Below are 12,965 nucleotides of genomic sequence, written 5' to 3'. Positions count from 1 at the left end.
CTCTCTCTCATGTGAGGAAGAAAATATTGTGTATGGAGGTGGTGGGTGATAAAACAATGCCTTTTTGGAGGTGTAAAGAATCTAAAGATGTCCAATTTGGAATAGGAGTAAATACTAAAACTATAGTGTTTTTTTTTTTTTTGTATGTGTGGATTTTTTTTCCTTCTTTTTTAAATGATGGATGTTAGGGATAACATGGTAACAAATTGGGTACAATGTTGACAAGGGTCTTGTATTTAAATTAACACCTCTCTGTACACAAAGTGCTTAGGGTCTGAGAGGAAAGGGAAGCAACGAAGTTAGCAGCATATTGTAATTATCTTTTAAAAAAAAAAAAATTGGATACAATGTTCTAAGAAATAGTCATAGATGCTATGTTAATATAAAACTCATCACTTTTTTTTAGCTGAATGTATAAAAACTCATCAAACTACCCAATAAATGATGCCGGATATTTGGTCACTCATACTTCAATTTTGGCATATGGAATTGCATCAGAAATACAGTCTCTTCCACCTCCACATGTTTATGAGACTATTAGTAAGTAATATGATCAAGATTCTTGATTACTTCTCACGTTTATAAATTAGGAACTTGCCAAAAAGCACTACATGAACCTTAGCCGCAGGGCTGGGCTCAACAGCTGAGTCATCAAGCATTTCCATCAATCATGATCTTCTTAGTTAGTGAAATTATCAATATATAGTGGCTTGGGGGTCACAAGCCTTAGCCGCAGGGTTAGCCTCAACGGCTGGGGTTGGCTCCACTGGCTTCCCAAGAAGCTCTTGGGAGTTGGGGCAACTCTCCAATACCCTTCAAATAAAAGGGGTAGAAAAGCTTGAATGGGAACACAATTTGGTGCGGCTTAACCTGCCCATACACCCCCTCCAATATCCCTGACCCACCAGTCACAGCCAAAAACGTGTCTTGTAGGTCAAAATATGGTCCTTGCACTGATATGTAACCGTAGTCCTAGAAGTAAAAGCTATATATTGACACTATTGCGTACTCTTGACCTGATAGTCACTCTACAAGTATAAGTGCTTGTAAGTGTGAAGAGTTGGGGTTCAAGTCTCCAGAAGGGAGTTTCACACACATATACACTTAGATGAGTTAAAGATATAAAATAATATAAAATAAAATAAAAACTTAGTTTTCTGGTTTGTTGTCAATCAAAATGCATATGCCCGCCGTTATTTCCAACCGTTTCTGCAGGTCTCTAGTGTGTATGTGTGTGTATATATATGTGTGTATGTGTGTATGCATGTGTGTGTATATATATATATATAGAACTTATTAGTACTTGAAATATAGTATAAAAGTATGCTGATAGGATAAATGGATGAGAAAAGGAACACACTTTATTGCTAAAAGGGACGATGTCCAAGAGAATTGACAGATTTCTGGCTTAATCTGAGATGGGCAGGGCTTCCATGATCACGTTCATTGATCTCATGCACATAAGTTCTGTACTTTGGCTACAAAATCAAGCAAAAGGGTCACAAAAAAGAACTTGATGATGAACAAACAAAAAAGCACTCTAATTGGTGGTACAATTAAAATATGTGAGAATATCAAAACATGTGAAAGATATATATTTACTGGGTCTTTCAGAGCTTGAGCAAGCCATTGGTGATTCCTTTCTTTTACTTGGATAAGTGTATATAAGATAAGTAGTGGAAAGAAAAGTTGAGGATATTGGTGGAGGACCAAGGCTTTGTGGTAGGCCAGTTAGAGGGAGACAAAGGGGCTTTGGGTATACATGTGTTTTGTGAGTTGGTGCTACAATTGATGTTGAGAGGATAGATCATGTTATGACGACGTATAGGAATGGCCATAGTCTCATAGAGCCTTCTTCATTGATTTTTCAGTTCATTAAAAAAAAGTATTCTTCATTGTCCACGTGCAAAATAGGAAATTTTCTTGGTCATAAAGAACAAGAAAAATAAGCACGTACGTTGTTTGAAATTTGGGAGGGGTATGAAAAACGTTGAACTTTGTTTTGGTATTTACTACTACTATTTTGCAGTCCACTAGTAATTTGGGTTAATGATTTGGGATTAAGGGGCTGATTGATTTTGGTGGATTTGTGTAACTTCTAGAGTATAAAATTTATTCAATTATTTAAAATACAAAAAAAAAAAAAAAAAAAGAAGAAAAAAAAAAGGAAGAAGAAGATAAGAGTCGATTGCGTATTCAATCCTATCTAATCATAGATCATGTCAAGTAAGCTGTTATTGCCTATTGAGTATTGATTGTGTAAAACACGTCTAAACTAGTAAGAGTAAGATGGATGAGATTTTGGGATTTTGATTTTTTTAGGCTAAAAAAAATTTAGAAAAAGCAAACAAACAAAAAATTGATCTCATTAGAAAATTGCTTAAGCTAAAGAAAATGCAACTATATTTGTTACTTATCACATCTCTTATGTGGAGAAATTGTCCACTATACAGTCAACCACTTCAGCAAATTGTGACAAATGACATGGTCCTAAAAAAACTAATGTTGTAAATTCCAAAAACTTAAATCTTTAATTTAATTTGAGTGTCCATTTGCTTGTTGTAATTTAAATTTTTTAGTTTATTTGACTTATTTTACAATGTAAAATCTATTTTAACAAGGGAGGTTGAATAAGTTGTATCTAAAGAAAAGTAAATAAACCACATTTTTAAACCATGCCAAACACAAACTAAACTCTGAGAATTTTATAGTTATAACTTATAAATAAGTTAATAGTACATAAACCACATTTTAAAGTTTTAAACCATACCAAATACAAACTAAACATGTAGGATCCAATACCCATATTTGTGAATATGAGAGGATGGTTGTATACCCTTTTTACGTTGTTAGAGACAAAACAATTTCAAAATTTTTTTTTTTTTCACCTTATTGAAATGGTAAACTGTTATTGTTGCAGCGTGGTTTTCACTTGGACATGTAGCTGAACAAATTTTTTATAGTATGTTAAATATAACATATCACCTTAACAATTGCAGGTAAAAAAGAAAATTATGTTATTCGACTTTTTTTGGGTTTTGTTATTGAGTGCCTAAAGACAATTATTAAGGTGGAATTCCTAACGTAGTCAAACCATTTTTTCTAAGCATTCGAGCTATACTTTTAAATATTGAAAAAAAAAAAATCAATATATTATTAACTTTTGTTAATTTTGTTGCTTCCAATATAAGTGAGATCCAATCCACTCAATAATAATTAGCCTATACCATTGGACTGAAAAATCACCAAGTGCTCGTTACTTGACTTACTCATGTTGTTTAGGTCCTTCTATTGGTATACAATTAAACCACACAAATGTTTCAAATGCAATATATAGATTTGAGGCCATAGTAGTAACCAATACTGCAAACCAAAACATTACAAATTATTTATCCTACTTGTTTTCTTCAAAGTCATTTGTGTTTACAAATCATCATAACACAGAAAAAAAAAAACACTCATGCACTTTGGTTCTTCTCCGTACAAGAAGCTAACTTTGGTTCTGGCAATGGAACACCCCTGGCCTTGAGAACAAAACGTAGAATAGGTTTCCAATAGGACACATAATAGAAAAATGGATCGAGGAGTCGATTAGGCTCCACAGGCTTATCGCCCAAAAGCTCTTCTGGCAACTCCTTGATTCCCCTCAAGTAAAATGTGTAGAAAATCTTGAAGGGGTACACAATTTGCTCCAACTTCACTTGCCCATACACACCTTCGAAGATCCCAGACCCACCAACCACAGCTAGATACGTGTCTTCATAGGTCAAATACGCTCCCCTCACAGCCATGTGACCATAGTCTCCAAAGTTAAAGCTATACATTGCCTCATACCGATCACCTTTCTTTTCTGGTTTGTTTTCGATTAAAACTGTTAGTCCTTGTGTGACTCCCACCTGTTTTTTCAGGTCTCCGGTAAACAACTGTGTCACAGAACACCAAGAGTTAATTCAATTAATGTAATAAAAAGTTTATATTTGAACTCAATGATTAAACAACTATAGGAGAAAATTACTTTGTTAGTGAAGGGGACGAGGTCTCCAAGAGAGAAGACTTTCTTTTTGCTCAATCTAAGTATGGCAGGGCTTCCTCGATCAAGTTCGTTGATCTCATAAATATTCAGTTTTTGAACATTGGCTGCAAAAACAAAACATAAAAACCAAAAGGGTCATACTAAAACCACATAAAAAAAAATAATAAATTTTTTTTTTTAAATTAAAAAAATAAAAAAAAAAAAAAAAGTGTGTAATTTTTGGGACAAAAAGTTTCGGCAAGTAAACTAAAGTGAAATGATTAGTGGGTCTTTGAAGACTCTGATAGGTTGGCTTGGCTTTTGCCTCTTGGGCTGTGACAAAAGTAACATTATTACACGCAACAATTTTGACAAAATTAGCCGCTAACCATACGCATTACACCAATATAAATAAGTTGCTCTAAAATATTCAATTCATCAAATCATTGCTTTAATAAGTTACTTTACTTCTATTGGTGGTTAATAATTTTTCCCCTTTTACTATGCAAAATTAAGGTTTTTTTTCCATGGCAAGGAAAATTAGAATTGAATTCACAAGTGATTATATTCAGCAGGTGATTATATATATTAAACAGAAAACCGAACTATACAAATTACAAAGATATAAAGCCAAAAATAAATAAATAATTAAATAAAAAATAAAGGGTAGGACTCCCAATCCCAAGTTGGCTCCAAAAGCAGATGGAAAAACTAAAACATAGACATAGGATCCAACCCAAAAGAGTGATTTTGAGGTGTAAAAATTGGTGGGTGAGTGAGTAAATGTGAGAAGTACTTACTGGGCCTTGCCGAGTCTGATGGGTCAGCTTGGCTTTTGCAAGTGAATGATCTTTTGGGTAGTGAAAAGCTGGGGCTTTGTGGTGAGGTTGAATGGAATTTAAGGGTCTGACTGAGAGATGGGTTTGAAAGCTTGAAGGAAAGCTGTGTGTTGTTTGCTGGTGAAGAAGTGGGGTGGGATCTTGGGTTGACTAGGTTTATAGGAGGAGAGATGGGTTTCAAAGCATAGCTTGAGCAAGCCATTGGAGAGAGAGAGAGAGAGAGAGTTTTGCCTTTTGTTGTGAGTGTTTGGCTAAAAAGAAAGTTAGAGAAATTGGTGAAAAGTAGGTGCGAGCGCTGTTTATATAGTAAAGCGAATTGGCACTTGACTTGGTAGACCTGTGAGGATTTTAATCACATGTGGTTTTATATTTGTACGGCCGGACGGTGCATGATCAAAGATATGAATTTATGGCTAGTCAATGAATTCCATGTGATGTTTCACATGGAAAATTAGAAAGTTCCAAATATACGAAGGACTTTCTTTTTCTTGTAGACCGGGTTGGGATTTGGACGGAAAATATTTGTAACGAAATTCATAGGATAGAATATACTCTGCTTTGGTAGGTTAGCTGGGGCTGATTACAATTAATAAAAAGGTGCAAGTTTTGGATGATTTTGACTGCCTCGTGAGATGGACAATGGGCTGTAATGTTGATGGCAAAACATTTAATATTGATCGCAAAGCATTTAAAAAAAATAATAATAATAATGAGTTTTTTTTTTTTTTCATCTAAGTTGTGATGTTGATGCAATTCTTATCCTTATCATTATGAACACACAAAGGAAACAGGATGCACCATCTAAATGTTTATCTGCTTAATTTAGAAAAAATTAATAAATGTTGATCTGCTTATGTAGTCGAAGGATTTTGCTTTCCTTTTTAAAATATAAATATAGCAAAGACAAAAATGAAGGAGGAGGTCCTAAAAGAAAAACAATAAAATAAATAAATAAAGATGATCTCAAAAAATAATTTATGTAATATGTGCTAATGGAAAAGAAGTAATTTACTCAAATAAACATTCAGTTTCTCTTCCATCATAATTTACTAGTTACGGATAAAACTTTTTCTTCAAACCACTTTTTAAAAAAGTTTTTGTAACTCATTAGAAATGACGGTTTAAATGAATATTTACATATACTTTTAATCACATTATTATTTAATAACCATGTAGCACATTTATTTATTTATTTATTTTTTGAAAAACAAACACACACATACAAGGGAGAGGGAAAGATGTTCTAACACAATGACACACCACATTTAAATGACTTAATAGATCGTTTGATCAAAATACACTTAGATAATTATTTGAGTCGTCTATGTAACAGGTTTGAATTTGGAAAATGTTTACTTATAATTCAATCATTTATATATATTTTTTGATAAACATCATTTATATATATATATATATATCCAATGTAATTTATTGAAATCCACACAACTTAGTTTCCTAATCATCTTTAGAGATAGAAATTTGTAAACAATCACATGTTGTCATATCACTAATTATAGGTAGTATATTCCAAATGGCTAATTATATAAGTAACTAAATACCAAATATCTATCAACAAATAAGTAAAGGGAAATAGTGTCCAAGTTCCAATGTCCAAATTCCAAATCCATAATAAGTTAGCAACTAAAATACGAAATCGAAAGAAATATGAAAGGAAAAAGTACACAAATCCCTCTATGTTTTATCCATAATTGTGTTATATTTAATCCCCATTTGTTTTTGAGTAAAACATTAAAAAAAAAAAAAAAAAAACTCATTGTAGTTTTGTTTAATTTAACAATTTATAACTGCCTTTTCACATAAAAAGACAATATTATGGGGAGATTTTGTGTTGTATACTCAAAATCCACAAGGGGACTAAGTATGATACAATTAATGGTTTATACATAAAACAATACCACAAGATAATTAAATGTTACATTCAAAATTTAAAGAGTTTTATATTTAATGGAGAAACCGTGTAGCGTTTTGTACTATTCTTGTAAAACATGATAAAACGTTTTTGTTGCGATGGAAGAAGCTTGAAACATAGTCATCTCCTAACCAGCAATAATTATAGTACCACAACCTATTTCACACACTTTGTCACAATTATCTTATATGACACATTGTGATTGGTTGCTTATAATTTTCACATAGACTTACCATTTTTTCCTCCAACCTACCACATAAAAGAGTTGTGACTAAGTTTATGTAATAAGTTGTGGTCCACTGGTCCCATAATTTTTGCCTAATTAAATCTCACATAGTCCTTTTTTTGAGAAATAATCTCCCTTAATCCTAGTTCAATAAATCCTTAGCAAAGTATAATGGACAATCTCTTTCATCAGTGTTTTGCAATTAAATAAATTGATTCACAATCTCCTTTTTTTCGAGAATATTAATTCACTGTCTAAACTCTAGAGTACCATCAAAGGATATAAACAATTAGGTTATGTTTCGTAATCATTTTTGTTTTCTAAAACTTGATTTGAAGAATAAAAAAACCTTTTTAATGTTTTCAACGTCAAAAAGTATCTTTTTTTTTTTAAGTGAAATTTCACAATGATTTTTTTTTTTTTTTTTAAGGAAAAATACGCGAATTTTAAAGTTTTAAAAATATGACTATTTTGCAAAATCCTCTCGATTCAAGTGTCCAATTTCTAATTTTGATAAATAAAGAAATATATAATATTATGAATTAAACAAAAATATTTAACGCGTAGTTGGTAACATAACATGTCCATATTCTGACTTTTGACCAAGTTAGCAAAAATAAAAAGTAGTAATATAATATTTTAGTCTCTAAAGTCTAATCTTGATTGAATTTTTTTTTCTTTAAATTTAAAAAAAAAAAAAAAATCTTTTTTCATCCTTAAATTGTGTAAATCAAAATAATATTAAAAAAAAAGTACTTTTGACAACTTCTCATTTTCTTTTGTTGGCAGAAAAGTGAATGTTTCAGCTCATCTCTCTCTGCTTACCAGTGGGCATTGGACAGCCTTTTGGGAATTGGACAGGGCCACTGTTTATCTCTTTAGTAGCCCAAGGTTTTGAAATAGGTGGCCTTGGCCCTTGGGCCCATTACTTATAATCGTTTACTTCCTCTATTTTGATAGAGTTCCATTATTCAGCAAAGAAGAGAAAATGGTACCACCTGTCCCCCTCAGGCTGTTCTGTTGCAAGCTAAAAGCCTAAACTGACACTTTTTGGTGTTTTTGTCAAACAAGTCAAAAATTCAAATTCCTCTTAATGTTAAATTAAAAAATAAAAAAGAAAGAAAGAAAGAAAAAAAAATTAGTATTTCCATTGTCACATTTTTTTGTGTTTCGATGTCAAAAATTCAAATTTTTATCTTAAAAGAGCATATTCTTAAATTCGTATAAAAATTTATATTTATTTTAGTATAAAATTTTACTTTTCTTTTTTCTATTTTATACAATTATTTTTCAAAAAAATTCACATTAAATTATCTATTCTAAAAATTATTTTAATATTCATTCTTTACTTGCGTAACCACTTTTTTAAAACACTCTCACACACATCAGTCGAAAAAGTGGATTGAAATATGAATAAAATATGCTTTTACATACAGGACTAACTTCTGTCTTAGGAGAGTGAGGTAATTGCCTGAAGCCTCCAAAAATATAGCCAATTATAAGGGGAAAATGTGTTAAAGAAAAAAAATTTGGGAAAGTAGAAAGGAGGCCAATGAATTCTCAAAATATTAAAAAAAAAGAAAAGAAAAAAAAAGAAGATAAATTCTTTGTGACCTAGAACTAGAATCTCTCTCTCTCTCAACAAAAAAATAAAAATAACACATAAAATCCAATTTTTATTTTTGTTAATATCATTGGAATTTTTTAAATCTTTTCTGTAGAGTTTATATTTGTGACTCAAACTCAAAAGGTATAGAATAAGAGCCTAACAAGCCCAATACAATAAATTTGTAGAAAGTGGGTGAAAGAACTAGGCTAGTAATGAACTAAACAACGTCTTACAAAGATCTATCAGATAAATAATTGTAAGAATAAACTTAAAATTTAGATCAAGTGTTGTCCAAGAAAACAAACTTTTGCTTATATAATTCTCAGAGTTACAGTAAACCTTTCTTTTTTCCTTTGATTTTTCGGGCCTCCTTCTCTCTTATGGAAGGTCTTTTACATTATATAGTTTCCTTTCAAAACATCTTGATCGTACATTTGCTAGTCGTCTAAACGTTCACTTGAGTATATGTCCCGTCAGGTATCTTCGTCGGTTCTCCATGAGTGGTGGTAGTTGAGACTGCACTGTTCAGGGATTTTCTTCACATTAATGCGGTTAGAAAAGTTGCTGCAGTGTGTTTAATGCGGTGATAACAGTTTTTCCTTTAGATATTTCTTTGTTCTTATCGTTTTTATACATGCTTAAGGTTCATCCTTATCATTGGAATTGTCAGGAAAGTCACTCAAACCTTCCAGGTACTAGTTTAATCGATATGCTTCATATCCGAGGAGGACACATTCTTCGAACTATATTCTTTAATCATTTTCGCGCATATTTATCCCTCCTGAGATCTTTCTCAATCATTTACTTCTCTTCGGACACACCTCCGTCTTCAAATAAGGTCCTAGGTCCAAGATATAAATTTGAGCTTCTACCCTCACATTTTCCTATGACCCAAAAATAAAAAATAGATATGTAAATTTACACAAATATTGTGGCTGTGGAAAAAATAGCATATATATTTTAAGACAAATTGATATGATTTTTTAAATTAGTTGGCCAGAAATTTTCATTTATGCCATTTTACCATGTAACTAAAAATAAAAAGAGGTAATTAGAGGAGACAAATGTGTTGCACCTCATCTAACACTAACACCTAAGGCAGATTTCAACGTACGTGTTAAAGAAAAAAGACTGCTGGAAGACAACGCAGAATGACGTGTCCAAATCAGGCTAAAAGCGAAATGACGTGTCCAAATCAGACTAAAAACGAAATGACGTGTCCCAACAAAACGCCGTCTGTCCCTGTACTCTTGCTTGATTGGGTGAATACGATTAACGAGTTGATTTTCGTGCCATCAAATCCCGAGGCCGATGACGGTGACGTTAACACTTGCCCTTTTCTTTACACGTGGACAAATTTACACCGTTGGTACGTAGTAGCTAGGAACACCTGTGTCCATGAGTCTGTCCACGGTAAGAGAATATGTGAGGGTATATCATATGTGCTTTTGTAAATAATAATGTGTTTTTGGACCGTAACTGAGGTGAGGCCTAATCAGTAGTCATGCATTTCAGGCTTTTCGGACAGTTTCGACTTTAAACTAATACTATATTAACTCACCTCAATCATGCTTTTTTAAATTTGTTTGGTGATGTGCACGTTGTTTTACACCGTTCAGTTTCAGCCTTTGACACTCTCTCAAGTTGTGGTTGACAGCTCTTGCTTTGACTCAATTATATTATTTCTACTACCCTTAATCATGTCTTTCATTTCCTGTAGTTTACTTATTTATTTATTTTTTTTATAAAAAGTATAGGATTATAAAAATTTTTACAATTTTTTATCACAACTCTAACGTGGTAAAGTATAATTGGTGAAGAAAAAATGGTAGGTCAATATATAAGATATAATATTTTTTTTTTTTTAAGTAATTTATGGCATCCGTTCCTGATAATAGTTATTTATTATCAGATCAAAACATCAATCAGTTTTTAGTGTAGGCAGAGATTAAATCTTAAATCTCTTATATAAGTTATAGTTAACAATTCACAATTTACCATATCAGAATTGTGACAAAAAAATTATAGAATAATCTATGGTTCTAAAACTACACTATTTTTTAAGTAAAGATTGGAGAGATGATTTCTTTTCTTTTCGGTTTAATTACTTCATTGGGCTTATTAACTATAATGTAGTTGTAATATTTTTATTTTCTTTTATTTTTTTTTACATTGATAGTTGGGAGTAACAAACTAGTTGATCTACAAAATTCTTGGCAGTTGCAATATTCTTTTAGTATCAAAATCGAGCAATATCAACCTTTAACGATTAGTAATAAATATTCAAAAATAAAACTATTAATAATAAACATTTTGCTTAAAAATTTATTGAAAATATTATCTTTGTCCTTACATTTTAGTAGCGGTCAATTTTGTTTAAATCTATGTTATTTTCAACTTAGAACTTGTTTGGCATTCGTTTCGGCTTTTAATTTTTATGTATAGTTTTTTGAAACCTCATTTTTTTCCCACATTTTCTCACTTATTAAAATTTTTTCAAGATTAAAAAAAAAAATACTTTAGCATATTTACAGCAAAAGGTTAAATAAGTTGTTCTCAAATTGACACTTAAATTCGTTTGCTTGGAGTGAAAACAGAAGGGTTGAAAAATGAAGAGAGGAAAACAGGGGAGAAAATTATGTTTTCCCTTGTTTGATACAAGAAAGAAAATATAGAGGATGGAAAATGTTGAAGAAAGAAATTGACCGGGCCCACAAATTACATATTTACCCCGTCGGATGTGTTATATGTAAGTTTGAACTTGCGTACTTGACTTGTGAGTCAAGTCCTTGACTCCTTGTCTTTTCTTTTCTTTGTTTTTTTTTTTTTTTAAGTTCTTTGCTTTTGTGTTGGTACAACACCCTTTCTTTTTTCAATTGTTTTAGTTTTTTATTTTTTGAAAAAAAAAAGTTTTGGGTTCTTGAACTTCTTATCCTCTTTTTATTTTAGTTTTTTAATGAAGGAATTATTCATACATATTTTTTTAATAAAATATAATGTATTATTTTTGTTTTACCTAAATTGGATATAATGATAACTTTATACATACTTTATTTTCTATTCTCTCACTTTTCTTCTCCAACCAAACAAAAGAGTTTTCTACCCTCCCACTTTTCCACTCCTCCAACCAAACACATAAGAGGGAAAACTAAATATTTTCCATCCTTCCACAATTTTCCATCCTCTCATTTTTCCACTCCTCCATCCAAACGAACCCTTAGAGTGAATTGTGCCCCTACTATTAATGTGTTAAATTTTTGGTCTTTTTTTTTCAACTTGCTTAATTATTCATACATATTTTTTTAATAAAATATAATGTATTATTTTTGTTTTACCTAAATTGGATATAATGATAACTTTATACATACTTTATTTTCTATTCTCTCACTTTTCTTCTCCAACCAAACAAAAGAGTTTTCTACCCTCCCACTTTTCCACTCCTCCAACCAAACACATAAGAGGGAAAACTAAATATTTTCCATCCTTCCACAATTTTCCATCCTCTCATTTTTCCACTCCTCCATCCAAACGAACCCTTAGAGTGAATTGTGCCCCTACTATTAATGTGTTAAATTTTTGGTCTTTTTTTTTCAACTTGCTGTCAATTTGGAACCTATTATTTTCAACTTATAGTTATAGTTGACATTTTTCATTAATTAGTGACGATATATATCAAATTGACTGCAAGTTAAAAATAACAAAGACAAAATTGACTATTACCAAAATATAGAGATCAAATTGATAGTGAGTTTGGTGACCCTAAAATTACATTTTCATCAAATTCATTCTAATTGAAAATTCAAACTTACGTCAAACATGATTTTATAATTCTTTTTGACTTTTTCATTAAATTTGACGAAAATCCTAATGATACAAGGTTAAGCGTTTATTACTAATAGTTAAAAGAGAAAACATTGCTGAGTTTTGAAGTTTAGGAAATCCAATTAAACCTTCTTTTTGTTTCAATTGTTTTGTGTGAAGAAAAAAACATTACACTAAGTGCAAAAACACTTCCATATAAATAAATAAATAAATTCTAATCACAACAAAGTTTTGCACGCACAGTGGGTTATACACTAAACTCTTCCCTAGGAAATATAACTAAGGCAGAAAATAATTTTTTTTAAAAAAAATTAATTAAATTGGACTATGAAATTATTAGTAATTGGACAAATAAAAAATTAGCAAACCTAATCGGCTAATCCCTACAAAAAATTATATGCAAGTTGTTCTAGACCTTTCATTTCTGCAACTTGTTGGTAGTTGTTGCTCTGGTTGATTATATTTTTTCAGTACCGTCATCAATCATGTCTTCATTTTTAATATTTTTGATAGGCCAAGAATGTATG

General features: G+C 31.1%; 1 protein-coding gene across 1 annotated transcript; it reads right to left on the bottom strand.

Annotated features, from left to right (window-relative positions):
• Positions 1 to 3,316: 3,316 nt before the first annotated feature.
• Positions 3,317 to 5,136, bottom strand: LOC112025648 (allene oxide cyclase, chloroplastic). The gene is made up of 3 exons (XM_024058326.2): positions 4,813 to 5,136; positions 4,016 to 4,137; positions 3,317 to 3,923 (listed from the first exon to the last, which is right to left on the bottom strand). Exons 1-3 carry the CDS (start codon positions 5,051 to 5,053, stop codon positions 3,459 to 3,461), a joined length of 828 nt encoding a protein of 275 aa, XP_023914094.2. The 5' UTR covers positions 5,054 to 5,136; the 3' UTR covers positions 3,317 to 3,458.
• Positions 5,137 to 12,965: the final 7,829 nt, after the last annotated feature.

Source organism: Quercus suber, unplaced genomic scaffold (assembly GCF_002906115.3).
Source record: "Quercus suber isolate HL8 unplaced genomic scaffold, Cork oak 2.0 scaffold_392, whole genome shotgun sequence".
In the NCBI taxonomy this organism is placed as follows: Eukaryota; Viridiplantae; Streptophyta; class Magnoliopsida; order Fagales; family Fagaceae; genus Quercus; species Quercus suber.
Note: the sequence above shows the minus strand (reverse complement) of the source record. Positions and strands in the feature narration are given on the sequence as shown.

Coding starts and splice junctions, on each gene's coding strand:
- LOC112025648 (XM_024058326.2), bottom strand. CDS start 5,053: ATGGCTTGCTCAAGCTATGCTTTGAAACCCATCTCTCCTCCTATAAAC. Junction 4,138..4,812: donor ATCAGACTCGGCAAGGCCCA/GTAAGTACTTCT, acceptor TTGTTTTTGCAG/CCAATGTTCAAAAACTGAAT. Junction 3,924..4,015: donor TCGTCCCCTTCACTAACAAA/GTAATTTTCTCC, acceptor TCTGTGACACAG/TTGTTTACCGGAGACCTGAA.